Genomic DNA, 27,846 nt, shown 5'->3' with positions numbered 1-27,846 from the left:
ATAAGGAGGCTTAGTTATGGATGGCATACTTAAAAAAAAAAAAAAAAGTGTACATATATATATATATATATATATAAGTTCTTTGGGATAATGAGGAATGAAACAAACAGCTCATAGGAAATGAAGTAAACCACCTCTGTCCCAGATTCCAATGAAATGTGGATGACTATGTGAAAAATTAAATTAGGGCATATGATTTCACTAAGTTTATAGAGAACAAGTAATTCATATTCTTATCTGTGCTCTGAAAAAACTGAGTAAAATCAACAGTCACAGCAACTGCCTGAACTACAAGCTCAGCTTCATATAGGTACAGAGGCAGATTCACAGAGAAATGCAACACCACATCTGCAGCAAGAGGCAAATGGTTAGTCATGTTACTAAATAAACTGCAATACTGAGCCAAAGAGGATACCTGTTGATGGTCAAAATATTTCAGTGCACAAATGGGAACACAGGAGGAAGGACAATATCACCATCAGCTCTTGCTCAGTTATAGGATGTTGCTTAAAGTCTTAGGGTCTTCGTTTTATGATTAGAAAAGCTAAATTCAGTTGTTTCTACACTTTCTGACCTGTATGGGTGGAGAACCAGTCAGATATGTCTGCAGAAAGAAGTGACAGATCTGTGAAGAGCTGATGATGAATCTGGGCTCTTGTTTAGATAGGGAGAGGCAAAAGGAAGAAGTAGCTGATAAACATTCAAACTTTTGAATGTCTTATCCAAGCCTCTCTGGTCTGGAAGCAAGACTGGAAATAACTCAAATAGGATTTCTTGAAGGATTTCCAGAAGCACTTGGTTTTGGCTGGGTCAGTAGTACAGCTAGAATAGACTTCCTGGGATATTTTGGCATTGCTGTTTCACATTTCAGATACAAATAGAAAATTTGGTTTTTTACATCTCTCCTCTCCTCTCCTCTCCTCTCCTCTCCTCTCCTCTCCTCTCCTCTCCTCTCCTCTCCTCTCCTCTCCTCTCCTCTCCTCTCCTCTCCTCTCCTCTCCTCTCCTCTCCTCTCCTCTCCTCTCCTCTCCTCTCCTCTCCTCTCCTCTCCTCTCCTCTCCTCTCCTCTCCTCTCCTCTCCTCTCCTCTCCTCTCCTCTCCTCTCCTCTCCTCTCCTCTCCTCTCCTCTCCTCTCCTCTCCTCTCCTCTCCTCTCCTCTCCTCTCCTCTCCTCTCCTCTCCTCTCCTCTCCTCTCCTCTCCTCTCCTCTCCTCTCCTCTCCTCTCCTCTCCTCTCCTCTCCTCTCCTCTCCTCTCCTCTCCTCTCCTCTCCTCTCCTCTCCTCTCCTCTCCTCTCCTCTCCTCTCCTCTCCTCTCCTCTCCTCTCCTCTCCTCTCCTCTCCTCTCCTCTCCTCTCCTCTCCTCTCCTCTCCTCTCCTCTCCTCTCCTCTCCTCTCCTCTCCTCTCCTCTCCTCTCCTCTCCTCTCCTCTCCTCTCCTCTCCTCTCCTCTCCTCTCCTCTCCTCTCCTCTCCTCTCCTCTCCTCTCCTCTCCTCTCCTCTCCTCTCCTCTCCTCTCCTCTCCTCTCCTCTCCTCTCCTCTCCTCTCCTCTCCTCTCCTCTCCTCTCCTCTCCTCTCCTCTCCTCTCCTCTCCTCTCCTCTCCTCTCCTCTCCTCTCCTCTCTCTCCTCTCCTCTCCTCTCCTCTCCTCTCCTCTCCTCTCCTCTCCTCTTTCAGCTAGAGATTAGGACAGAAGTTTTGCTTTGGCTGAAACAGGGTCACCAAATTACCCAGATGCTTTGCCAAAAAAGACTGCTACTCACCAAGGTCCACAACTCTAAAAGCAAACAGTAACATTTGGTACAGAAAGGAAATGGGAAGCTAGTGAATATCATAATTCAGGAAAATATATTTCTCTTTCCCCTTAAAACTTTTGTATATACAGAAGCTCAAATGTGTACACACAGAGCCAGATCCCATCCCCAGCTATGCACACACTGTTCCCATTGAAGCACAGAAGCCACACACATGCATCTGAGGGCAAATTGGGGACCCAACAGCTGGACGTTTTAGTTTAGCTACATTAATTACAGAGCTCAATGACCACTGCATACAACTGAGTCTCTGACCACACTGAGCACTTCAGCCTTGTAATGTCATTTTCGGCTCATGGATGGCAGACAGTGATGTCTGAGGGAAGAGAAACACACTTTTGAACATCTGTACATTCTATCCTTGCACACTAACACTGGTACCCATCCTTCCTTCACCAAGGACTAAGTGTTACATACGTGGCCACACACAAAGCCTGCCTGGCAGACAAAGAACTCACGAACCAAACCCTGTAATCTACTTTTCTGGCAGCACTCAGTGCTATGGATGCAGTTGGGATAGTGGTGTTGCTGACTTGGCGAGAGTTTCTTTAGCTGCTTCTGTTAACATTTCAAGATTTGGCTGCCACCAGGCCTTCCCAGCTGCCTTCTTTCACTTGGCTTAGTTCAGAGGCCCAAGTGAATTGAGTGCATATAGACTGGTTCAGCTTTGTTCCGCTGTGTGTGTATGCACACAATTAGCTGCGTTTATTGAGCTGAAAGTGGTCTGTTATTAACAGCCGAGAAAATAAATTTTGAATTTGTGATAATACAAAAAAAATAAAATTGTACTGAAGAAAAAAATAGGTGATATTATTTAATATTGGGCAAAAAGGATGTAACATAAGACGTGAGACATAAAATGAATACACAGGAAGTGTTCTGTATTTATGGGTGTTGTACGATGCCTTAAGAAATGTTCACCTGAAAAAACATAATGTGCTTTTTTTACATAGAAGATAATCTGATATTAAATTGGATTCTAGCCTCACATTTGGTGTCTTTGACAAAAAATTCCTCTAAAGTTTCAATGGCTTGAAACTCTAGAGGATTTACAGCAGGTTGGATTTTGCTCCTTGTGATTCATTAACTGCTTGTTTACCTTTTGCTTTGTTTTAATGGGCAACAACAACAATAATGTTCATTTTCTGAGGATGTCCCCCACTTAAAAATAGAGAAAATTAAAATTATACTTCCCCAGGAGCTCATACCACTACACAGAATTGGAAGAGTTGCTTTTTACCAGTGCATCATCAATTTTGCCCAGTTGTTGAAAACACCTTTGAAAAGTGGAGGACAAGGTGAAAGTGCCATCAGAATACAAACAATTAGCTTGGCTCATCTTTTTTAAAAGACACAATTCAAAGTCAAAACTGTTGATTACATTTTACCAGCTGGAAATCCTATTCTACAAAGTCAGAAGGCAATACAAGCATCAAGAGGAATGACACAACATGGGAAAACATTGCTGTCACAAAAGTGTGTTACAAGGGACATCAGCAGCTTATAACAGTTTTGGGGGATAATTAATTCAATTGTTCACTAGTGTTGTTTTTTTTTCTCCCTGAAACTATTTTACATGTATTTAGATTTTAAATATTTTTCCTTCTCCATCAGTGATTTGAAATGTTTTTGATTTATTGACTCCAAGAAACACCCAGATTCCACTACAGGAGATTCTGTGCCCCCAAGGTGGAAAATCCTGCTCTATTTTGTAAATTAAAAATAAATTATAGTCTTATAATATGCTGTGAAATTAAAAAACCCACATCACCACACCAGTTGTATTTCTTTAAGGAAAGATGCTGTGGTTTTCACAGCAAGGAACAATTCCCAGTGCAATTAAAATAACAAAGAAAATAATAAAAGAATGGAGGATGGCTATAAAGTACTTGCAGCTGAGGTATTTCCATTTGCTTGATGTAGAACTCTCATTCCAGATGCTGGCTGAGTCCTCAGCCTGAGTCTCTGATCCTTTATGAGTGTGATTCATTTGTTCTCTTCTGCTCTCTGCGCCGTTAATGGAATTGTCATCCCTTGAACCCGTCTTTGTGTAACCAAGGTTCTCTATTTTTCGTGCTCGCTTAAAATAACATTCAGCCAGTGGTGAGTACACCTAGATTCTTCATCTCTTCACACCTCCTCCACTGTTCCTTACAAAAGGTATTGGTACTTGTTTTGAGAAGACTGTGAAAAGAGAAATAAGAGAATAAAGGGAACAGAATGTGCTGACCAAGTAGATTTCCGAAATCACTTTCCTTTTGATGATTAAATATCGTATATAATCTATAATATATAAAAATATAGATTATAATATATAAATATCTCATAAATATATTTATAAATAATCTATATTATATATTGTATATTTATATATCATATAAAATATATAGTATGTATTTATAATATAGAAATATGTTATTAATGTAGTAGAGATTCTTAATAGATAATTATAAATATAATACATATTTTTCACTAAGTATACATTCCTCAAAATTATATTTTCCATTATATGGAAACCTTTGTTCTGAGGCTGTAATCTTTAGTATTAAAACCCTGATAATTAATTATTGTTTGGTCCCTGTTATAGGTCTGAAAAAAAAAAGAAATTAGTTTCTCATATTTTAGCAAAATATTTATAAATATTTAAATGATGGCCTTATTTAAAGGATATTATATTTTTAAATAATATACACATATATCCTGACTGTACATAGAAATACTGAGAAAATTAATTTTAAAAAGAACATTAAGCTTTTTAATTTTGGTAGAAGAAGTCAGGGTAAAAAAAAAAGCAAAATAATTATAGTTAAATTCTTTTTCTTGTCTTTTTGCCAGTCTTTTCTCCGTGGAGTATACTTCTGATGCAGTAATTTCACATGTATAAAAACATATTCTGCTGTAATTTGGACAAGTCTGCTGAAGGTGTGGCTAGGGCAAAGCCTTGTAGAAATATCCATGTTAACTTTAAATAAGCTACCCTAGAGACTTGGTTCAGAAGAGTTTCTGTAGTGGGATCAAACACTATGGGGGAAAACACACATTCCTGTCTTCCTGTACACATTTTAGCTCATTTAGGACTGGTTCTGATGGCTTAGTTACAATCTGCCTGCTCTGAGTTTACATTTAGTGAGTTTGATGCTTCCATGGACAGCTCTTGTAAGATAACATCCTGTGCCTCAATCTAAATCTGCTCTGATTAATTTCTATTCAGAATGTGTGAAGTTTGGACAAATACCTTGATGCAGAAGACATCACATGGCGCTTTTAATAGCACAAAAGGGAGGATACTGCCTGCCCTGCAACCTGGCCAGGAAACTGCAGGAGCAGATGGCAAAGAGGTTGGTTGTGCCGATTCTCTGCTCTAATCTCACTCCTCAGGAGTGATGGGTTCATATTACACAGTTTTATGATTTCTTTACCTCAACTGCTCCCTTTAACTAGTGTTCTGCAGCTAGACAGACACAGGGATTTTCAGTTCAAGAATTTTCATATCATTATTTAAAGTACGTGAATTTTAATTTAGCTACTGACTTGGTCAGGAGCAATGTAGCCAACCCCTTGACATTTTTGAGCAGTTGAAATGTTCTCACCACCTGCTGGGTCACAAATGCAAGTCTCTATCGAAGATACACCCACAAGAGTACATAGGTACATTAACTATTAATTTTTACTTCATAAGAAAATGGTATTTTTTTCTTTTATGTAATTATTGTGTATATCATACTAACTTTATTCTTAATCTTTATTGATCCACATGCATAAATATTTTATGATTGTACTCAAGCATATGATTAAATCTCATATCTGTATTGAAGCATACTGATCAATATTTGATTCTCACTCACTGCAGAATTATTAAGGATCCTGAATACACATGTCATCATGAAAGGATGCTACCCACTATCATGAGGCATGCCATGCTTTGGGACACAACTCTATCTCAGTATCAAGAAACAGTGCAAGATTTTAAATTTTATGAAATTGTAAATGGCATTACTCTCAACAAACTGATGCAGAAGGCAGGTACATCTGGGTTACTCATCAGGAAGAGAAAATGGCATTACTAAATCTTACATTTATCATGATATTTTAAGTCTGTTAATCAGGGTGAGATGAGGTGCTTCCTATAAATAGCTGTTTTTCATAGCAGTCTGAAAAGGGGACAGGAATACCATTAGATATAGATTTCTATAACACAGGTACCTATACTAGAGACATTTTGAAAACTTGCATTGTTGTCTGACTGCAAAGGCACCCTCTGAAACACAGCCAGAGAGAGCTATTCTGAGCTCTTATGTACATTACATAGTTAAGTTTAATAATCTATTTACCCTGTGATTTACTTCAATTCTCCCAACCTACCTCTTGGCCATATTTTTTTCCCCATGAATAATGCAAATCACATTATTCTTTCCTCACCTCCAAAAAAATATAAACAAACACAAAAACCAAAACCAAAAACCAAACAACCCAAAGCAGTTATATTTCCGTTTTCAAGAGCTAAGCAGAAGAAACTAAATATAATGAATTCTCTGTAGTAGACATGTTCTATTAACATATGTAGGATAAATAGCAAGATACACAGATCATTGAACTCCTTGTATCCAATACCTTTCTCCAGTTGTAATATGTTGCTATTACAGCATTAACTTGTGATAAGAATGTCTGCTGCTCCAAGTAGATAGGAGTTGAAAAAGAAAATAAATTCATTTGATTTGCATTCTCAAGGCCAGTTGCCAGCCCAAAATGCATTATGCCCGTAGCCAATGGTATGTTAATTCAACAGAAACTTAGTCCAAAGACCTTTGACTGTATTTTTTCCAAGCTGCACTGCTAAGCCATTCAAAACAAAATAAATAGGAGAATAGATCATAAAGGAATTACAGTCCCAAAGGTAGTTGACTGAAGCTCAGATGCTCTTGGCAGCATGACAAATGATGTGCATATGATCAACAAAAAGCATGGAAAAGATGCAATGCATCATGGCATATTTTGCTATTGTTTGTTTTTCTTCTATTTTGTTCATTATGTACAAAATTAGAGGTAGAAGCCACAGCCAGAAATCAGCAGCTCAACACAAAGTAAAACAGAATGCTTACCCGAACAGCTGGATTAAATAAACTGGGAAAAACACCAGGAGCAGCAACAACACAGAAGAGTTTGAGTCAAGAGAGAAAAAATCCCAGGCCCAACAAGCAACCAACAAAACAAAATAAACCCTCATCTTTATACCTTTTCAGTGATGAAAAGTTTGAGAAAATCATAATAAAACAAAATTTGAACTGTTACTAATCTTTAATTCTCACATCTGCTTCAAGAAATACTCCTATCAGAAATCTCTGGGGAAATACTGCACCCTCCCTGGGGATCTTCTGTTTCCCACCTTCACTTGGCAGCTCAGCCATCCTTGCTGTGTCATCATCATCATCATCACTGCCTGCTGGACACAATGAAATTGTTGGGAAAAGGAAATTGCTTCCTTAACAACAAACCTGATACAAATCCTACAAAATTCCTTTCTATGTTTACAGAAAAGGTATTTATAAAAGTGGGAAAAATATAAAACATCAGAGCTCCTGATAAAATAAAAAAAAAAATAAAGTTTGTTAAAAGACATACTATGCCAAAAAAATTTTTAATCCAAAATATTCCATCAGTTCCAACTAACTGTTTTCATGTTCATTTAAATCTCTCTTTACAAGAATGTTTTGTGCTCTTTAAATTCACCCAGGTTTTTCCATGGGCTGTAAAGGACACAAGAGCCTCATGCAAATTTGTTCATGTCAGGAAGATTTTGTGTTTCAATTCTGAGGCAATATCTTGGCAGATGTACTTGTGAGACAGCGTCCCCAAAAGCTGCATTTTGTACAAGTGAATTAATAAAAACACAAACATTTTGCCTTGTTCTTCTGAACCCCTGCAATGTAACAGCTTCAAAAGGCATTATTCAGGTGAGCCTGTGGAATAGACATCAGTATAAGGCCTTCAACTGCCTTTCACTATCTATCCTTCCATTTTGTGTTTTGAAACTCTCTATTTCAAAGCTTCCGTGTGAGAGCAATATGGCAGATTAGAGACTGAAAACAGTGCAATCATCTTATTTTTTTTTTTTCCTTTTATATTTTAAAAGATTGAGGTGTTTCCATTTTTTTGTTCTTCATTCCCTCAGTTAAACTAGGTACCTCTAAGTTTTGTGTCCCCTCTGGATTCAAACTCAGCCTGGATCTATATCTATATATCTATACCTATCTATATTATCCATCTCCCTCTCTCTATAGATATATGTGCATATTTATATATAAAATAAGTTTATTGGCTCTCTCTACATGACCTTGAAGAAACCAGTTTGCAGTTTTTGATTCAGTTTCCTCACCTGCATATTTTTAAAGACTATTTATTTTCCTTTCTCTGATGCATTGACATTACAAGCTGAAATTACATCAGTGCCAGAAAATCTATCACAGAAGTTTAGGAAGCAAACAGAATGAATGGAAGACTGAATCCCTGTGAAAATCCCTTGAAACAGCATTGGTGGCTCTTCCAGTTTAGGAAAGGTTGCACTACTAGTGCTTGTGGCAGCCCAGTTGTGCATGTAAGGAGGGAAAATTGCTTTCTGGAACTGACAAAACCAAAAGCTGTATATTCATTAAACAGATAAAATGTTAAAACATATTTCTCTTTTCTGTGTGTGGATTGTAGATTTTGTTTATCAGCTCAGCAGTCTCCAAACACACATGCAAAATTCAGGTGACTGTTAAAGACTTATAGGTTAAAACCATAAATAAGCTATAGTCCATCAATAGGTATAATGTGCCCCATCTTTTTATTTTATCATCCAAGTGTGAAACACAGGCACAGACATTGAACACTGGTTTAATTGAATCACAGTTGCTTAAGTGCTCTCAAGAGGTGATAAATTAAAAAGTGTTTTATCGATGCAAGAAATGGGTTTTTGTAAGTTGAAGAAGCAGTATGGCATGAATCTAGTAATAAATTGTTGGTTATCTACTAACACCAAATTGCTACCAATAAAAATTATCTGTGAGCTTTTTAACAAGGAAAGAACAATAAACAGAAGATTCCAGCCCAGACATTACTTTGTTTTCCTCTTTTTGGTCAAATTAATGTCAAGTTAAATGGAGAGCTGATCAAATTATTTCTGGAAGGCAATTATTTCAGTTAATCTGATTTATTGTGTCCTGAATAAATGTTCCCCAAGGAATGCTGATTAGATGATTTTATGGCTGTTTTCCAAATTTTGAAACTATGACCTTTTCTGCAAATTTCTATTTCTGAAAAGTTCTTATTAATTTTTAAAAGAGTTTGCTTTCCCAATTCATATTCTACTGGTTATGTCAAGTCGCCAAATAGGGTTTACCTGCAAAAATATTTTTTATATATTAATACAAGTTTTTTGTTCCTTAGAAGTTCCTAGGTAAAATGACCTGCCTAAAGCTAGTTGATTTTAGCAAGGACAAGAAGCCATATTGCATGCCTTGGAAGTAACTCAAAATGCAGTGGAATAAAACCAAAAATACATTTAAACACGAGTAAAAAAGAATGCTATCAGGTAAATATTAAAAATATTCCCCAATTATGATATCTGGTTTTTCCTTCTGTTCTGGTTTTCACTGGGACACAACTAACTTTACAGTAGTTTGAATGGAGCAATATGTTTTAGATTTTTGACTGGAATAGTGTTGGTAGCACGTTGATGATTTAGCTGTTGCTGAGCAGTGCTTTCACATCCTCTTGGTCTTTCCTGCACCAGCGCTGGGGTCCACAAGGCACTGGGAGGGGTCAAAGCTGGGACAGCCTCCTTTTTTTTCTTTTAAAGATCTTTCACAACCCTCTCCTTCCCTTTTCTTATATCACATGCCTTCAATATGGAAACAAAGTTCATAACCACAGCTTTATTAAAAATAATGTGCAATTATCTTTTTTCTTCAGAGGCCCCTTGAATAAGTGAAAACACACACAAACATCCCAAATAACCCCAAACTGATAGATGCTTAAAGGTATTCCTCTTTCTTCCATGCCTGCACATGGAAACTAATGATGTTATAGCTCCCAAAGTGGATCAGGCTGGGAATTCATGCATTCAAAGACCTAAAATGCACTTTCAAGATGCCAGTGCTTGTTTTGCACCACAGAGTCATCAGTGCCATCTACCCAAAGGATCAGTACCTGGCTCTAGATCAAATGACACAGTGTGGCTTGTGTGCACACTGCTCAGGACAAGTTCTGCTACACACCCCTGGCAGAAGCCCTTCCAAATTGCCTGGGTCACCTCCAGGCTCCTTTTGGCACCTCTGTGAAATCATAATTGCTGGAGAATCTTCCTTCCTTCCTTCCTTCCTTCCTTCCTTCCTTCCTTCCTTCCTTCCTTCCTTCCTTCCTTCCTTCCTTCCTTCCTTCCTTCCTTCCTTCCTTCCTTCCTTCCTTCCTTCCTTCCTTCCTTCCTTCCTTCCTTCCTTCCTTCCTTCCTTCCTTCCTTCCTTCCTTCCTTCCTTCCTTCCTTCCTTCCTTCCTTCCTTCCTTCCTTCCTTCCTTCCTTCCTTCCTTCCTTCCTTCCTTCCTTCCTTCCTTCCTTCCTCCCTTCCTCCCTTCCTCCCTTCCTCCCTTCCTCCCTTCCTCCCTTCCTCCCTTCCTCCCTTCCTCCCTTCCTCCCTTCCTCCCTTCCTCCCTTCCTCCCTTCCTCCCTTCCTTCCTCCCTCCCTTCCTCCCTCCCTCCCTCCCTCCCTCCCTCCCTCCCTTCCTCCCTCCCTTCCTCCCTCCCTTCCTTCCTCCCTTCCTTCCTCCCTTCCTTCCTCCCTTCCTTCCTCCCTTCCTTCCTCCCTTCCTTCCTCCCTTCCTCCCTTCCTCCCTTCCTCCCTTCCTCCCTTCCTCCCTTCCTTCCTCCCTCCCTCCCTCCCTCCCTCCCTCCCTCCATTTTTGTCACCACATAATGCCCTGAAATGATGTAAGGACTGTGTTACAGCTATAAAATGCTTTGGAAGCTCTGGTTTGAAGGCTTGTGAGCAAGCTCTGCAGGGGGACCACTGCTACTCCTTCCCCAGCTGAGCACTGGGAACAGACTCAAACACAACTGTCCCCCAAAGCACATCTGAATTTAATCACAGAAGGATCTGCTTGATTCATTAAAAACAAAACAAAACAAACCCCAAAAACGTAAGACCTGAACATGGAGATGTTAGGACAAGAAAGATATTCCCATCTTTCTGCAGTGTCCCACTTTATGGATACAAGGAGTGAATCTTCCTGATATAAGAAAGACAGACCTTTAATGTATCATAATATCAGACATTTCTGATTCATCAAGCAAACTGATAAAGATATTTGGAAATTTCTGAAAGCTTGAGGATACTGCTTTAGAAGTCCCTTGAATTTTCACTACAGGAAACAAGAATTGAAAGAGTCAAACTTAGAAAACAAAACAAAACTATTTTTTCTTTTGTCTACAACTATTTCAGAAGGTCTACATTTTTTTCCAGGATTTTATCGATATGGAACAATATTTTTTGTTGGAAAAAAATGTTAATCTCTTTTTCTATTCTGTATCTTAAGAAATACAATATATTTTATTTATTTATCTTGCTGGTAGCATAAAATTATAAGAGTTTTACAGCACCAAAATATAATTCTCCTATTCAAACTTACAAAATAAATATCTACCTGGTGGCCCATTTTATAATAAAACAGTAAATTAAATACAATACTGCTTCATGTTCTACAACCTCACCTCTCAGGATGTGGAATAAGACTGAATATATTAGGTCTTTGGGGAGAGTGATAAAAATTGTGCCTGTTTTCACATTTGTGTGCTCAAACAAAGACTTCACAGTTCCACCCAGCCTAATAATGAAACCCTAGCTGTTAGAACCTCATACACAAATACATTTCTGAATGGGTGTTAGTGATGAAGTCGTCTTTCCATCATGTGTGAAAAGAGCAACACAAAGCGAAAGGCCAGGATTCTTGCTAACCAAGATGTTTCCCTAGGTGTCTGCCACAAGTACATTTTCCTGTCATTGGAGAAACACAGGCACTTCCAGAGGCTGTCTAGGCCATGGGCTCAGCCAGTCCCTGCGAGGCATGGGTGACTATGGTGCACTTAAAGCACTCTTGCCAAGTGATTCAGGAATGATAGGATGCATTAAAAAGAAAATGATCACATTTTCTCTTTTAAATTGTATATTTTCTTATATTTTTAGGTGGTTTTAGGCTCAGTGGTGAGGGGTTTGAACAACGTTTTCCATTAAGGAAGTACTTACTAATGGGGGACTAAGAAATCTGTTGTGAGAAAATAAATTCCCTTTGGATAATGTTGGCTTGCACAAAAGGGTAGGACCCTTGAGCAAATACACAAAAGCAAAAGTCAAACCAAAGCCAAAGTTAGAAGTAAGCACATTTTGAGCCAATGCAGATTCATCCTGCAGCTGCAGAGCAAAGCCACCTGCCCGACTTGTGAATCATGAGGAGTGTGAATCACAGGATAAAAAAGAAGCATTTGGTCCCCAAAGCTGGTCTTGAGGGGTGAAATAAGTTGGCACTGGGGAACTCTCTGCAGGCAGCTGGGAGAATCTCTCTGCTTCCCAAAGGAATGACCCTTTTAAAGAATAACCTGCTTTTCCTGCTTGGCCTTTGCCCCATGTCAGGACACAGACAGAAACGGAAACATTTCATAAATGCCTAAGCATAGCAGCATGGTAGCCATTCCCACAGGAAGCTTATAATTCAAGCAATTATAAACACAGAGGAAAGGCCATATTTCTTTCATGGTGCATCTCAGCTGAAAGAAAAACAGAGATAAGAATAAAAAAACAAGACCACTAAGTTTGGAAGGGAGCAGCAACAATGCTGAACATGTGAGCAGTCTGAATATGACTTCATTTGCTTAGTTAGTTACTTGCTCAGGAAAGCTGAGGTTTTGGTTTTTTTCTTTCATTGCCTTCTGTATATTTAATTTCAAGTTCAAACCTAGAATGATAAATTGGTACAATGTAGTTAAAATTATTCAAGTGCTTTAAACAACTAACATTCAGTGAGATTAGAATGGAGATCAGACAAGCTAAAGTGTCAGAATATGTTCTTGTTTTTCATTAAAATTCAGGTTTCTGAGCAGTGACACATTTTGGATTTTGATTAAATTGATTTATTTCCATTAGTTGTAAGGGCCAATTAATTGCTTGCTGCATTAATGACAGATTAGATGATTTTAATAGAAAGATCCAAACCCAGTGATCCCTTTCACTGTAACCAGCCCCTTCAGTCATCCTATTCTTAACTGCTAGAACACTAATAAAATCCTAATTTAAATAAGAATATTACTACTGACTTCAAACAAGGCCAGCTTGCACCCAGTGTAACTCATCCTGTTTTAGAACAAGATAGAACCTTCTTGTGATTCTGCTCAACAGAAATTGATTTCTTCCTTGCTGAAGCAACATTAGTCAACATTTAATGCAAAGTTTTTAATAAAGCTAATTTTTCAGATGATTGCCGTTGTTGAGTTACAATGATTCTTTATTTGATTTATAAATTTAGAGGAAAAAGATGCCCAAAATTTTAAGGAAAAGACACGTGATATTCAAAGTACAGAAATTTGGCTTCTCTAGACCAGGAAGGCAGAGAAGGAATATGGTTGGCCTTTATGAAAACATTGGAATCTACATATTGGATACTGTTCCATCCCCTTTCAGCAACAGAAAACTGTTATTCCAAAGAGCAAATATCTGCCTTGGGTAAATTTGGGCTGAAAATCATAAAAAGACTCCTATATTCGTGGGAAAGCAGGTTTTATCAGACATTTCTAAGTGGATTGAAGGAGGAAACACAGATGGCTTTTACAAAGGAGCACTTCCTGCAATAATTTGCTTGTCATAGTATTGGCAAAAGAGATCCAACTCCATTCCTATTAGAAGCATTTAAAGTCAGCAGAAAAGAGTATCATGTTACTGATGTCAGCTTCATCATCAGATGCAACAAATTACAATTAAATATCTGGGGGTTTTTGCTTGCACCTTCTATAAACTTGTTTGGGGCTTTCTGAAGTCTACTGAACGGTACTATTTTTTCTCATTTCTAGTGAGTAACAAAGATTGTTATAGGACAAGATTTACTGACCTATCCCTATCTGCCCAAAATTAAGGTTTTAATTTGATCTGTTTTGATCTGTTTTCTGAGGTTGTCAGAGAGTTGTGGGCAGCCTTGAACAGCAGTGCAGCTCCTTCTCAGATGGGTATCCAAGCCATGGGTAGAAGTGTCTCCTGAGATGCTTATCACATTATCCCCTGAGCCCCAGGGAAACCAAGACAGTTACCAGAGGCTACAGGCCCAGCCTTCCAATAGCTAAAAGGAATCATGAAGAACCCCAGCCCTACAGCTAAAGGCAGACAGTTCATAAAGACTCTGACAAGGCCAAATACTCATTTTTACCTTTAAAACCACATGATTTTAAAGTCTCTGACTAAGAGAATAAATATTCTTTTAACACTAGTTTTGTATGCAGCTTGATGTTTGTCACTGTATCCATGCTCTACAAATAATATTATATAGTGTAAGCTGGAATTATGTTCTAAATCATGTTTCTGTAATGATGATTGAAATAATAGCTAAGAAAGATATTTCTAGGGTGAGCTTATTATTTAGTTTTTAAGCAAATATACTTCTTACCATTCATTGTAAGAAGAGGCAGTATTTCCAAAATCAGTGTTCACAGAATTTCTGCCTAGCTTTCCTCCCAGGAAGTTCAGCAGAGCAGCTCATCAAATTCTAAGATTCCTCCAGATGTTTTGCTCTTAGCTGGTGTGTAACAACTTCTGAGTAGTCTTATACTCATGTATAAAGACATAGAAAAGACAGAAAATTCTTATTTTTGGGGAAAGGACAGTCTAGCTCCTTGCCAGGCTCAGCACGTGTTCAGATGAAAAGCAAGTTCTCACCAGGGAGGCGGAATGATTGGCACAGCCAGGAAGGCTGAATGGGGGCTGCCTGGTCAGCATGGACCATTCAGTAGGATTAGCTGTATTCCTAAATGTTTCCAAACATCTCACCTCTTGGAACAGATTCCACAAGGAAAGCCTTGGGATAACACACTCCTGTCCCTGCCCAGTGCTGTGAACTGCCATCATAGTATTCAGCTCACAGCTGAATTCTCTTGATGAAGAGCAGCTTGGCTCAGCCCTCTCAGAAGCAAAAACTCATGGTGGGTACCTGAGATGGCTCTTTTATCATTACCTGAGGGGCTGTTGTGAAGCTTGTCATGGTTTGCCAGGCCCAGCTCCACCTTCAGCTGCCACAGCCTCCTTGCTTCAATTTGCAGGCACACATTCTTCTCTCCAAAACACTGTTAGCAAGACAATTTTGAATTTAATGAGAGTATTTGCTCTTCTAATTTGCTTCAAGCAGCTGAATTAAATAATGGAAGTTCTGAACCACCTAGAGGACTCTCTAGAAAGAATAACCACAGGCGACCTCTACACTCCACCAGCACATGTGCACACACACACACACGCATGCAAACACACACACAGACACACACACACACACACACACACACACACACACACACACACACACACGTGTGCATACATTATTTGTGAATATCTCTCCACCTGTGCTGACATGGATGAGAATTTACAACTGCTTCAAAAAAGTTACAAGCTGTACCTCAGAAATTCCACATTTTACTGAGGTGCGTTACTATAGCACATTTGTCAGGCAGCCAAATGCTATGTCAGCCCTGCAATTGATTTACAGCAACATCTGTAAGAATATTTGAGGAGAGGAGGAAACTAATGTCCACTTTCAGTTCCAGTGTTCCAAAGAAACTAATGGTCGTAGGGGATTTACAAACAGAAAACACAGAAATAAATAGCACGTTTGAAAGGTTATGTGCTTGATGTTACAAAAAGGAAGGGAAAAAAATAACGAATGCAGTACTTTTCAGACAGGAAAATAACCACAGCCTTTTCAGGCATGTCTTAACTTAGCCATATAAAACACCTGGCCCCAGAAAAAGCAAACCCTTTCTTTTTTCTTTCCTGACAAGTATATGAAGCTTGAGCAGGAAGCCCACATGAGCTTAAAATTCCTTTGTGAAAGACCTTATTAAAAAAAAAAAAAAAAGGAAAAAGGAAAAAAAGAGAAAAGAAAAGAAAAGAAAAGAAAAGAAAAGAAAAGAAAAGAAAAGAAAAGAAAAGAAAAGAAAAGAAAAGAAAAGAAAAGAAAAGAAAAGAAAAGAAAAGAAAAGAAAAGAAAAGAACAAAGAGAAAAGAAAAGAAAAGAAAAGAAAAGAAAAGAAAAGAAAAGAAAAGAAAAGAAAAGAAAAGAAAAGAAAAGAAAAGAAAAGAAAAGAAAAGAAAAGAACAAAGAGAAAAGGTCCCCCCAAATTTATAAAAATAGTTACTTTGTAATTGCTATGAACTATAAAAGCAAGTTCCTATTTTTCCATTTAAGAATGTTTTGTGAGGAGAAAAGAGGTCCAACACAAGAGATCCAACACAACTGAACAGCTGGAAAGCTTTGGGTGGAGGAAAGAGGTAGGAATGCCTTTCGCAGATCCCTCTCAACCTCTGCACCTGATCAATGCCCAGATGTTACAGACTCGAAGATGTTTCCTCAGCTGCCTTGTTGGAGAGCTAACTATCTGATGCAGCCTTTTATTTGCACTTCAGTTTAACAGAAGAGATGATTCGGGCTCCTGAATCTGAGGTTCTGTTTGGGATCTGCTGGATCAAGGCATCTCCAGGGCAGGAACCATGGAGAGCAGGGCTGCCACTGTGGCTCCCCTGCCAACACCACACACAGCAGGGCTGAGAGCCTACTCAGGGCTTGCTCAGATTCCACCCTGGGACCAGCCTCCTACAGCTCTCAAAGCGCACAGGGAGCAGAACATTTCTAATCACACAGAAAAACATCAAGCCTGACTCTTTATGATTATAGAAACTTGTTGAGTCAGTACTTTCAAGAAGAAATCAAGGAGAGAAACATGCACTGGTAGGAAGGAGAATCAATCCACCAAGGACCTGTGAAACTCAGATCAAATGGATTTGGGAAGAGGGATGCGCAGCAGGGAAAGAACAAGCAACAGTTCTGCACACTCCAGCTGTGTTCCTGGTCTGTGTTGCCCTGATAACCCAAGGGGCTCTGTACTTTATATTCCAGTTCTGAACGGAAAAGGGAAAATTCAAAAACAAAAATTAAATACTTTTGAGACAAGTCATTTCAAAGTGAAAAATCAAAACATTTCTATTTTTTCACACTTTTTTCATGTTCTTATTTAATCCACTTAGCAAAACAGATTCAGTGACTCAGTGTCACAGAGTTGCTTTTTGATTTCATCTTCTCTTTTTTTTTCCAAAAAAACCCCATACTTTGAATGCAAGCACTGTTAGAGATAAAACTGCTAGAGTGTGCTGGTAGGTGAAATAGCACAGTTGTTATAAACTACAGAACAATAAACAAACACGTTTTTAAAATAAGGCACTTAAGGACCTCAGTTTTTATTAAAGGATTATTTTATTCATTAAGTTAATGCAGCCTTTTGATTAGTCACATTTTCCATCATCACCACTATTTTATGAATTTACCTACTGTGTGGTCACTTTTACATGAAGTTTAATTCATTCTAAGAACATTTTTACACGTGGGCTTTTGTGCCCTTGCCAAAATCTGAGAGCAGATTAACTTTTCCCTGCTAACAGCAAATGCCTACGAGGCTGCTGCAAGCACCCCTGACACTTTCCACTCTTTAGCTTACATGGAAGGCTGTGTAAGCTAATTACAATGGAGGCCGTGTTTCCCCTTTCCTGAGGGAAGGTTAATAGAGAAAGAACTTTACACTAATAAAGAATCCGATCACTCTGTGGCAGAGGCCAGGCTACGGGCAGCTGGCTGCTGTAGCACTGATGCTTTCTTAATGCTGCTGGTGTACAGACCCACAGCAGGTAGCAGTACAAATCCAGTTTATTTTAAGCCAGGAGAGTGGCTAGTTTCAGTTATGAGTTGGCTTACTTATGTATGTCTTCTAACACTTACTCCAACAGCAGCTTCTTCATTGCTGTGCTAGTCAGCCATAGCGATTAGAAAACATAGAAAAAAAGACTGGTTTGGAGATGTGTTAAAAATTACATGGTACCAGTGAATCTAATATTTTTTTGTGTGAATGCTCTGGTTAGTCAATAGACTGCAGAATTCTTCTGCACGCAGTAAGGCACATCATGAGGGACCTCCATGTGCCAAATGAAGGACCAAGTCTTCCTGCTTACTTCCGAGAACCACAATGAGATTGAAAAGCAGTTCCAGAAACTCCAACGTACTTTTGTCCTGCAGAAAATGCACACCTTCCCCATTCAAGGGCTAATAAAGGGGCAGCTGTAACTCCTTGATAAGCTTATAGAATTATGAGGGGTAGATGTTAACCCTGTGCAAGTTACTCTCTTGGAACAAGGGAACTATTCAAAACCCCTCCATGGATGGGAACTACAGCCCTCCTCTGCTGAATTCCTTTTCCAGTATCTCTGGAGCTCTGCCTTACAGTAGCTCTGACTACTCCTCTAACATGCAGCATGCCAGCACAGGACAGAACTAGATATGTCTGTCAAGTGCTGACACATCTAAGAAAAACAGGATGAAAGTAGTCCACCATTTGTTGATGAACAGAGGCTGAATGGAGCCCTGAATTCTCCACGTCACAGAAAAACAAAATGCAAGAATTTTGCAAACATTTTGCAAGCCACCCAAGGACATCAATGTCTATTCCTCCGTGACAGTATTTTTTTCACTGACTTCTAAAGTAAGTAGGCCAAACACCAGGAATAGTACCAAAAGTCTCTTCTTTAACTGGATAGGAACTGGTGTAGCTTTGCATCATTTTGGCATAAAAAAAATCTGAAGCCTCACTGTCCAAAAAGATGTTATTTCACACATCTCAATAATCAATACCTGAATTTTGATAATCCATTCATAATCCAAATCATAAGTCATAGCTTCTCCATGCATAGCTACAAAGGAAGTGCTGAAAATAAGTAGGTTGCATATTGCTATGGCAAATGAGTGTCTTTAGACAATGTTGCATACCAGCCTTTCAAAGCAGAGGCCTACAAAATCCCAAAGCCTGTTTTATATCCAGGGGATTTTACTACCTCTGTCTAGTAAGCTAGATCTTCATTTCTAATGCCATATTTGAAATTCACATACGTTAAAACTAGCCACCATTTCAGAGCAGAGTACATGCAGGTACTCGGACTGCAAACTCCTGCACTGAAATTGCTGGTCAACAGCCCACGGTCAACAGCCAAACTGGATAGGAACCAATGCCCTTGTTGATGGCTGACATCCAGGGATCATGCAGAAGCGCTATTCACTAGTCCCTAATCTAGAGTAATTTATGGTTCTGTTCTCTTTTGTGTGGGAAAAAAAAATTCTGAAGTCACAAAGCCTAAATTTGTTTTACAAGCAGTTAATTTAGAATTGCTACCAACTTCACCCTCAGGTCCTGCTGTCCCACGGCATTCTTGAGTCACATTGATCACACACATTCTGACACAGTGGACCCCACAGACCACATGACTCTGGGAAACTATGCACTGCACCAGCAATATTCAGTCTTGAACCCAAACACGGAAAAACAAACAGATCTTGTTTCTTGCCTACCAGGAAAGGAGATGTTAGATGCAGTAAGAGGTAACTCTCCAGATGATGTACTCTTCGGTGCATTGCTGCTTTTGGCACTTGAAAGCATAGAGCATACAGAAAACATTGTAAAGTTTGTAAAGTACAAAAATGCTCTTTATTGTGCTCATAGCATTATAATATAAATATTTTATCTCTGTTTTCTGAATTATGCATTTTCTGCAGTCATACCAAGTTCCTCCTAAAGCTGTGGGTAGCCTGTTGCCCCCAAACACTTTCCCTCTCTTCCAGCACACAACCACTGCTGATGTACTGCTTGCAATTGCACTGTGCTCTGTGAACCGAGTGCATTTGTCCCAGGCTGTCACCAGAGAGACAGTGCAAGCAGAGAAACTGGGAACTGAGGAGTGCACATTACCAGAGGGCCCCCTGAGGACACGGGAGCAGTACTGAGCTATGAGAAACAGAGCAGCACAGCAAACAGGAGAGGCCATCCGTGCCTTTTGGTAAGAGGTCAGGTGTGCACATATTTATTTCAGGGAACAACTGACCCCTTAATTCTTAAACACAACAACAAGGAGAAGCACCTTTTGCCACACATTAGTGAGCTAAGACGTTGTTTTTATTCCCTCCTGCAACACTCCACTGAAATACAAAAAAGAAAGGTATCGGTAAAGTTTTTAACGCGAATAAAATGGCATGTACACAAACTGCATCTTGTTATACATTGCTTTTTTTCCCCCTTCACTAAACAGGCTGAGGTTCTCCTGTCTCCTTATTTTCTTAAGTAATTTCACAAGAGTCGTAAACTAACATCCAACTAGTCAAGACACATTCTCCATGACAAAGCAATACACAAAGTGAGCAAAAAAGATTTCACTGAGAAAGCTTAACTCCGAGATGTGTCATATCTGTAACAAGAAAACTTGCAAGTAGCTAACAGAATTTCTGCTTATGTTTATATTCAAGAAGAAACACAATCCCCAATTATAGTCCTGGTTTGTAAGGCTGGCAGAACACAAATGTTTGCAGTGCAAAGCTAAGTCTTAGTTTTAAGCTTATTTGAAGCGGCTCAAGGAATAAGGCTTAAGTGTTCAAGAGATCCCAGAGACTGAAATAAGAAATGTTTGGTGACACTAATGAGCCCTCAGTTGGAGAAAGCTTTGCACCTAACTCTTTGCCATTTATCAAGATGCCCTTACAGTTAAGAATTCTAAATTAAAGCATTTGCTGCTGAAATAGAGTAGAACTCCATAAAGTTGTGTTTGAAATTGTAATGCCCGTCAGTACGCAGGTATCCTTAGTGTCATCTCATACACATCATTTCGGTTACACATTTAGGAAATGCTCACTCCAGAGAGATTGTGGTAAATGAGTAACTCCATTTATCTTAAACTATTTAGGGCTTACAGAAACTGTGCCTCAGCAATCACTTGTGAGTTCAACAAGGCAAAACATTTTGTTGTGTAAAGCATTAAGTGAATACTGCCCTTAAAGAAAATTCTACAAGTTTTAAGTGAGCCCATGGCAAGATTCCAGCTGCTGCTGGTCATAAAACTGCAAAATGTCTGTTTTGTCACTGAGCAACACAAGACTTGTTTCTCATTCTAATTCTTGAGATGCAGTGTAAGCTTTACTCAGGGTTGGCTGCAATTTCTTTCCCCATCACATCAACTTACAATTTAGCTTTCAGCTGGGTAAATACCCAACTACTCACTAACATTTGCATCTTAAAGAGGCGGGGGGGAACAAAAAAAAAAGGCAAGCAAACTTCCAAGCCTTTAAAACAGGTGTTTGGTTACATCATTGGTTTAAAAAGAACTACTAAGATATTGAAACTATCTTGCACTCTATAGATTGCCACTGTATTAAAGCACAATCCACTTATAAAGCACAAAAACTCAAGCTAGCAGAAAAAAGGACATAGGAGCTTTTATTTTCATTCCTGGGAATTTAAGGCATCAAGTAACATTTTAAGTCATTCCTACGTCTAGATTACTAAATGCAACTTGGTGAAAAGCGTTTAAAATTCAGTCATTGACCCTGAACATTTATTTAGGTACAGACATTCAAGCCCTTGGAAGATTAGTATCTTTGCAAGGGAGATGAAAAAAGAATGACATTGCCACTGTTCTCAACCTTCACCCACTACAGAATTTAAAGCTTGTTTTTCGTGATGAACCTTTAACATGGAGTTCTTAAGGATACACACTAAATCTGGAGTTACTGTTTTTAACTTAGGTATTTTTTAGTATGTCAAAAAAGCTATGTCTGGCTATAAACAGGAGCTATCACAGGCTCCAGCTCTCCTCTCCCTAAAAAACAGGGTCATTAGGGAGGGAGGTTTGGGGGAAAAAAAGGAGAGATTATTGAGTGAACCAAATTTTAGATTTCTTGCCTTATTGACCTACAGGTTTGTGCTTAACTGAGGAAAAATTAATCCCTTTCAAATGCACTTAATTATAATCAAACACCAGTACCAATGTCTGTCACCACATCAGCACATCTGGCAGCAATGAAGACAAATTAACAATAAGTCAAAAAATCTGGCAATATGATCAACTAAAGCACGCAAAACCCGTTCTGTAAGCTTAGACCACCAGTGACTAAGGATGGATTAACTTCCTGCCTCTAATACTGGTGCCTAAATTAAAGGGAAATTGCATTGCAATCTGGGTACCAGGTTTCTGGCTGCAGACAACTAAAAGCCCTTAGTTCAGCTACACCAGGCAACAAAATCTTTGCTCTCGCTTTAGCCCTGATGCCTGTGATGGCCTATGCTAACAGCTGCTTTTAATTTAGTTTAAAAGAAGCTATTTGGCAACCATGTAAGTTTGCACCTTCAAAGCAGGCAGATTTAAAAAGCCAATGTCCTGTAGAATTAACCATTTTGAAGTCTCACTGTTTTAGCACAGTAATGACAACAGGATTCACAACTTTTTAAAATAATACGCATCTGTACCTGGAAACAGAAAAAGTAGACTGTGTCCACTCAGTTTTAACTACTGTTTATCTCTGACCTTGTATAGTTAGACACTGGGTTCTTTACTACAAATATAATCCAGCAAGAGTCTACAATTGCTCAACATGACTGAGCAATTAAATAAAGCACAGATCTCATCTATAACCAGAGAAGGGCAGCCAAGTAAGGAACAGAAGCATGAATTAAACAAAAAAAACATTATCTTATTCTTGGATTACCTCCTCATGTTGAGCAGGGAGTGGCTGCAGAAGCAAGAAAAGAGGGATAAAGGGTGTGGGAAAGCAAAGACTCAGACATGCACTGCGTATTTGGCAAACACTTGATGCAGCCACTCAGAGAAGAGCTAGGTTACCAGGCAGATACCCAGTGCCATTTTTCTTCTTTTAGTAAATAGCTTGATATGAATTTGTGCATCTACTGTGTATATCCTTCCACCAGATGCAGGCACACTAACAAAGGCACAGGCAAACTGCTGGTTCTACAGTCTTACAGGCATGAAAACTGAGAGCATGTGTGTGCACATCTGACAGGGGGAATTCACAAACTGGAGGATTTACAGCCTTGCTTTAGGTTCAAGCAGCTGCAACCAACCTCACCAATAACCATGGCAGGACCACACCCTCTCTTTGAAGAAGAAGGTATTTTACATAGTAAATCTAAAGGTACAAGTTTAAGTCAAATAAAGGTGCAAACGTGCATCAGAAAGCACCTACATTTGCAACACTCTACAAAAACATAATTCACACTTTTCATTCTTCATACTCTAATGTGGGTCAGAGACCACATGGCAGCATATTTTATTAAAGTAATGTGCAAATAAGATGCATGGTACCTGCAAACAGCATGGAGTTTCCATTTGTAAAAAGGTACAAAACTTAAAAAAAAATACAAAATTAGAATGCTTACTACTCATTTCAAGAAAATGAAGTCTGACATAGAAATACGTACACTGTATTATTTACATCATTAATTTACAAAACATATTATTTGCATTAAAAAAAAGCTATAAAATAATTACAAATATAGTATTTTTATAAGGATTTTTCCCCTGTAGAACCAATGTAGAGCATCTTGGAAATTATGCTTTATTGGAAAAAAAATATATTTTTTCTTCTGATTTCAGAGCATCATGTGGTTTCTTTCTTCCCTTCTTCTCCTTATTCCCTTTTTAAATAAAGTTCCATACTGAGGTAGTAGTATGTCAAATTATTTCTTTGGTTCCAGAAATCAGCAAGTCCAAAAGGAGCTACGTATCTGAATCACAGGATTGGAATGCAGAAGTCCTAAAGTTTTCAAAGGACTGTTTGCAAGTATAAAAGCTATTTTCTCCCCTAGAAACTGTCCTTTTCCTTCCCTCTTCATCCACCTCTGCATCGAAGTCCAGTGAGACATGATGATTATTATGAGGGGTTTTTGGCTGGCAATTTGCTTGCTGTCTACAGCTTGAAAGAGAGTCCAGCTGAGGCCTCCATAAAGGCTTTCCAAATGTTCCTGAAAGACAGTGAAAGAGTGAGCACAGAAATACTGATGCTAAAAAGCTTTGTGTCTCACCCTAGTGTACATTAAGTGACATTGGAATGCAAGCCACGGATTGACAAAAGAAAAAGTTCAAAGTGAGATTTTACTTAAATGTTGTTTTACCATTTAAAATACAATATCCATGTGCTCACAAGCATAAGGCAAGATTCTGCCCCCAGAGACATTAAAAACACTTCCAAGTAGTTGTATAGCCACCCACAACTTCATTTCTTTTGTCTTCATGACTACTTCCATACTCATTTTTCTTTGGGGAGGGTGGTGAGGGGGGAGGTGGGAACACAGACCAAACTGCAAACACATCACAAGACACCTAATGCAGAAGTCACTCCCTGTTTTGTTCTTCAATAAATGAATGGCATGTGCAATCTGCCATGCAGTTCAGAAAAAGTAAAATAGGAATTTTAAAAAAAAAAAAGTAACCCCATAAACCTCGATCAGGTTATACAACACTGTCCCACAGTGCAATCTGAATCCTAACACAATCTTCTTCTGGCTAGCACCTCCCATTAATAATAAAGATGGAGATAGTGACATGCCCCATTCACTGATCATCCAGCCAGTTGTGGGCAAAGAGAACAATAACAATCCAAAGAGAATGACACATTTCAGTTCAATTGTTATTAATAATGATCTGGATTTACCAGTCAGAAAACAGTGTGTGTCACTCTTCACCACAGGGAAGCTGTTAGTATCAACACCTCTATAAGGACCTTCTTTTTTCACTGAACAAAGATAAAGCCATCATAAGTCATAGTGTCTGTAAGGACTTACTTTCAGAAGACAGTGTGCCACAGGCTGACTTTGAGGAAGTTTTTATTAATAACTTGACACAACGTTTTTTAATAAATTTTGAGCCCAAACAAAATGCAACACTTCTGCTTTTGTTTAGTTGTTAGAAGCAAGGGTTTCAAGTAAAACTGTAATCTGAGAAGTTATTAAAAAAGGCACTAGACAAAATCCCTATTTCCATCAATGAATTGTAGAGCAGTTTTGACCTAATGCAATAAGAAACGATGCTCCTCAGAACACCAAAGCTACGAATGAACTGTCTTACAAACAAAAAATCCAAGCTACAAACTCTCTGTCTCGTGCATCAACCATGATGCCAGCTGTCTTCTTCATTGTGACTGCACAAGCAAAAGGGGGCTTGAATTTGACTGCCATCTTGAAGAAGTGAATTCACAACTAAAGACAAGAAATCTATCACAACTTCTTCCACAGCCACCATCTCCAAGATCTAGCAATAGGCTCTTTGAGGGAAGAGTGCTAATGGTTATGAAGCTTCTAAGGCATTGACAATGCAACGTAAGTGGGGTAGTATGCTAAGAGAACTGATGAAAGTAGTAAGTCTGCACAGCTTCTTAGGGCAAGAGGACTATGTGCCCTTGAGGTGACATTAACTCCTGAATATATGAACGTACAGTTGGACTGCTTTCTGCAGGAGACATGATAAAGCCCTGTCTGCACAGTCCCACCACAGTAATAGTGGCAGGCAGCCAGGAAGCTGGCCGTGTGCAGTCCCAGGGTCTCTGCCAGATGTCCTGGCATCTGCAACGTTTTACAGTTCAAACATCTGGCTTTTGAAGAGGGAAAACTTCAGAGCTTGTGCCTCCCTCCCCACCCCCTGAGAACAAAGAGCCCAGTGATGCACATTCCCCCAGGTCCCCTTCAGAGCCAGCAGACCCAGATCTCGATCAGCCAGTGCTGACACACCAGCTGGGAGACAATCCATGGTACCAGGGCTGTGTTTGGCGCTAAGATATCACAAGGATGAAAGCAGTATGTGGTTTTATATGCATTTTAAACCAAGCAACCAAACCAACATCCAAAATTTAATGAGCTTCAAGGATAAAGCAATGCTTTTCTTCTTCCCCCACCTCTCCCTACAATCTGGATTAAAATTGTAAACCTTAAACTAAACTTCGGCAATTTTTTTGTCATGCACATTATGAGAAAATTACAAATGAGGGATAGAGATGGCATTTTTACATAGTGCCTTCTTTTGAAGGGTAAACAGTTCTGGCTGACTGTGTTATACAATATATACACATACGAGTTCAAGTCTCCCCACCTGCCCTGAGCCCTCCTTACACACCTTTTGCCTGTCAGGCAAAACTTATGCCTGAAGTTCGTTAAGGTATATTTAAGTTATGTATGCTAACATTTCCAGAAATCTGCCAGCTCTATTAAGACAGAAGATAAGAATCGCATCACCAATGAGATTTTTATGTAAGTGTGAGCTATTAGGATGTGGTCATCTAAATATCCTCATTACACAGTTATATTCACTTTTCTGTTCCCCAGCGTCAAACATTTGGGAAAGAAAAAGCTGAGAAATCAGTTTTGCTTAGTATTGTAGGAAGCAAGACAGCAAAGACAATGGCAGCCTGAATAAAAAACAACAGCTAGAACATACCCATGAAAGTGCTGTTACTTGTAATAGATGAGGGCTCCAAACTTCTGTTTAAATCAAATGTGTCTAAGTTGAGACTTTTGCTTTTCAGTCCAGTTCCTTCATTTTGAGTATAAACAGAGTTGATCAATCTGCTACTTGTAGCCGGTGTCCCAATAAAGCCAACACACTGGTCAAAGGGATCTTCCTGTGCAGGTGAGTATTGATAGCATTCCTTTTTCTTTAAATATCCAGACTCATAAGGGCCCAAGCCTGCTGATCTCTGGTCAGGGCTGCAACCTAAAGGAAAGGAAAAATTGATTTTATACTGATTCATCATAGCAATGATTGAGTTAGGCCTAAACCTTCCCCCCAGCAACTTACTTGTATTGCATGCTTCAAATGCATCAGAACTGTAAATGTTGCCTTTTAAATACGAAGTCCCTGAAGTCCCCAGATAGTGACACAGGAATGGATCTGCAACACCATCCAAGTCTGTTTCACTGCTGTTATCTAGATGGCAAATGCCTTAAAAATAAAATTAATGTGTCAGCACACAGTCTTTTCTGCATCTTCAGCTTAGAGTTTCTTGGTTAAGTTTTAAGAACCCCACGTATTCAATTACATTTTGTAGTGTAGTTCAGAGTTTGCTTAGGTTTAACCTAACTTTTGGATGAGAATTCTAATTCCATCAACTGTTCAATTAATAAGCTCGACAGAGATGTGTCACTTCACTGTACAATCCCTGAATAACAAAACAAAACAAAACCAGTCACAGGGATCAGAACCAGGGACTTCCTTCTTCCAAAGCACAGAAGACAAATTCATGATCTGTCTGACAGCCACCTTCAAAGCAGAGCATCAATGTCAAAGTCCTGTTTGGAAGAATCTGAAGGAGTCACTGGCTGCCTAAACACCTATAAAGATTTTCAGTTCAATGGTTCCTGAAAGCTTTGGACACAGCCTCTGGTTCCTGATCCACAAAGAGGCTGTTCCTCTCACTACCCAGAACTGCAAACCTATCTCAGCATCATTTCCACCTGTCCCAGCTCCTGATTGTATCTCAACCCCAAACCCTATCCCAGAAAGGTGCCTTTTCTTCTCTAGTGCAGATATGTACAGGATTCTTAGGGGCCACACATAAAAATGTCAAGTACTGCAGGTTTTAACTTGCAGTCACCTTAAATCCTTTACTGATCTTGACTCTAATGATTTTTTTAACCAGCAAGTTTAAACAGCTATACTTAAGTTCCACTGGTATTACCACACATGCCTACATTCCACTAAAAGCACATTTTTCAAGCTGTAAGAGAGGAAGACATGCCATGGTAATTTCTTTTTGACACTCTTGTTTTTTGGCATATCAGTGTAAATTTACCCTTGAGACTAGAGACAAACTTCCTGATTTAATAAACACCGTAACATCATTTGGACGAACAGAACCAAGTTCCAGTTATTATCATGTTGAAAAAAATACCAAGCAAT

The 27,846-nt window shown here is 39.0% G+C and overlaps 1 protein-coding gene and 2 long non-coding RNA genes across 11 annotated transcripts in view; 2 read left to right on the top strand and 1 right to left on the bottom strand.

The window, feature by feature from the left end:
- LOC147653637 (uncharacterized) overlaps positions 1 to 27,846 on the top strand; it is a 689,274-nt gene that overhangs the window by 236,378 nt on the left and 425,050 nt on the right. The gene's annotated exons all lie outside the window — the stretch shown is intronic.
- LOC147653638 (uncharacterized) lies at positions 3,702 to 7,345 on the top strand. The gene is made up of 3 exons (XR_015285561.1): positions 3,702 to 3,913; positions 5,022 to 5,148; positions 5,661 to 7,345. It is a non-coding gene; the product is annotated as an uncharacterized LOC147653638 (long non-coding RNA).
- LRIG3 (leucine rich repeats and immunoglobulin like domains 3) overlaps positions 20,052 to 27,846 on the bottom strand; it is a 41,614-nt gene continuing 33,819 nt past the window's right edge. For all 9 annotated transcript variants that reach the window (XM_086884599.1, XM_086884601.1, XM_086884602.1 and 6 more), the window contains 3 exons: positions 26,746 to 26,889; positions 26,386 to 26,661; positions 20,052 to 23,921 (listed from right to left, as the gene is read on the bottom strand). In XM_086884599.1, the coding sequence (XP_086740725.1) occupies positions 23,677 to 23,921; positions 26,386 to 26,661; positions 26,746 to 26,889 (665 nt within the window). In that variant the 3' untranslated portion in view covers positions 20,052 to 23,676. The remainder of the gene's footprint in view (positions 23,922 to 26,385; positions 26,662 to 26,745; positions 26,890 to 27,846) is intronic.

The sequence above is a fragment of the Cyanistes caeruleus genome, chromosome 4, assembly GCF_971803275.1.
Source record: "Cyanistes caeruleus chromosome 4, bCyaCae1.hap1.1, whole genome shotgun sequence".
Classification (NCBI taxonomy): Eukaryota; Metazoa; Chordata; class Aves; order Passeriformes; family Paridae; genus Cyanistes; species Cyanistes caeruleus.
This window is presented reverse-complemented; position numbering and strand designations above follow the sequence as displayed.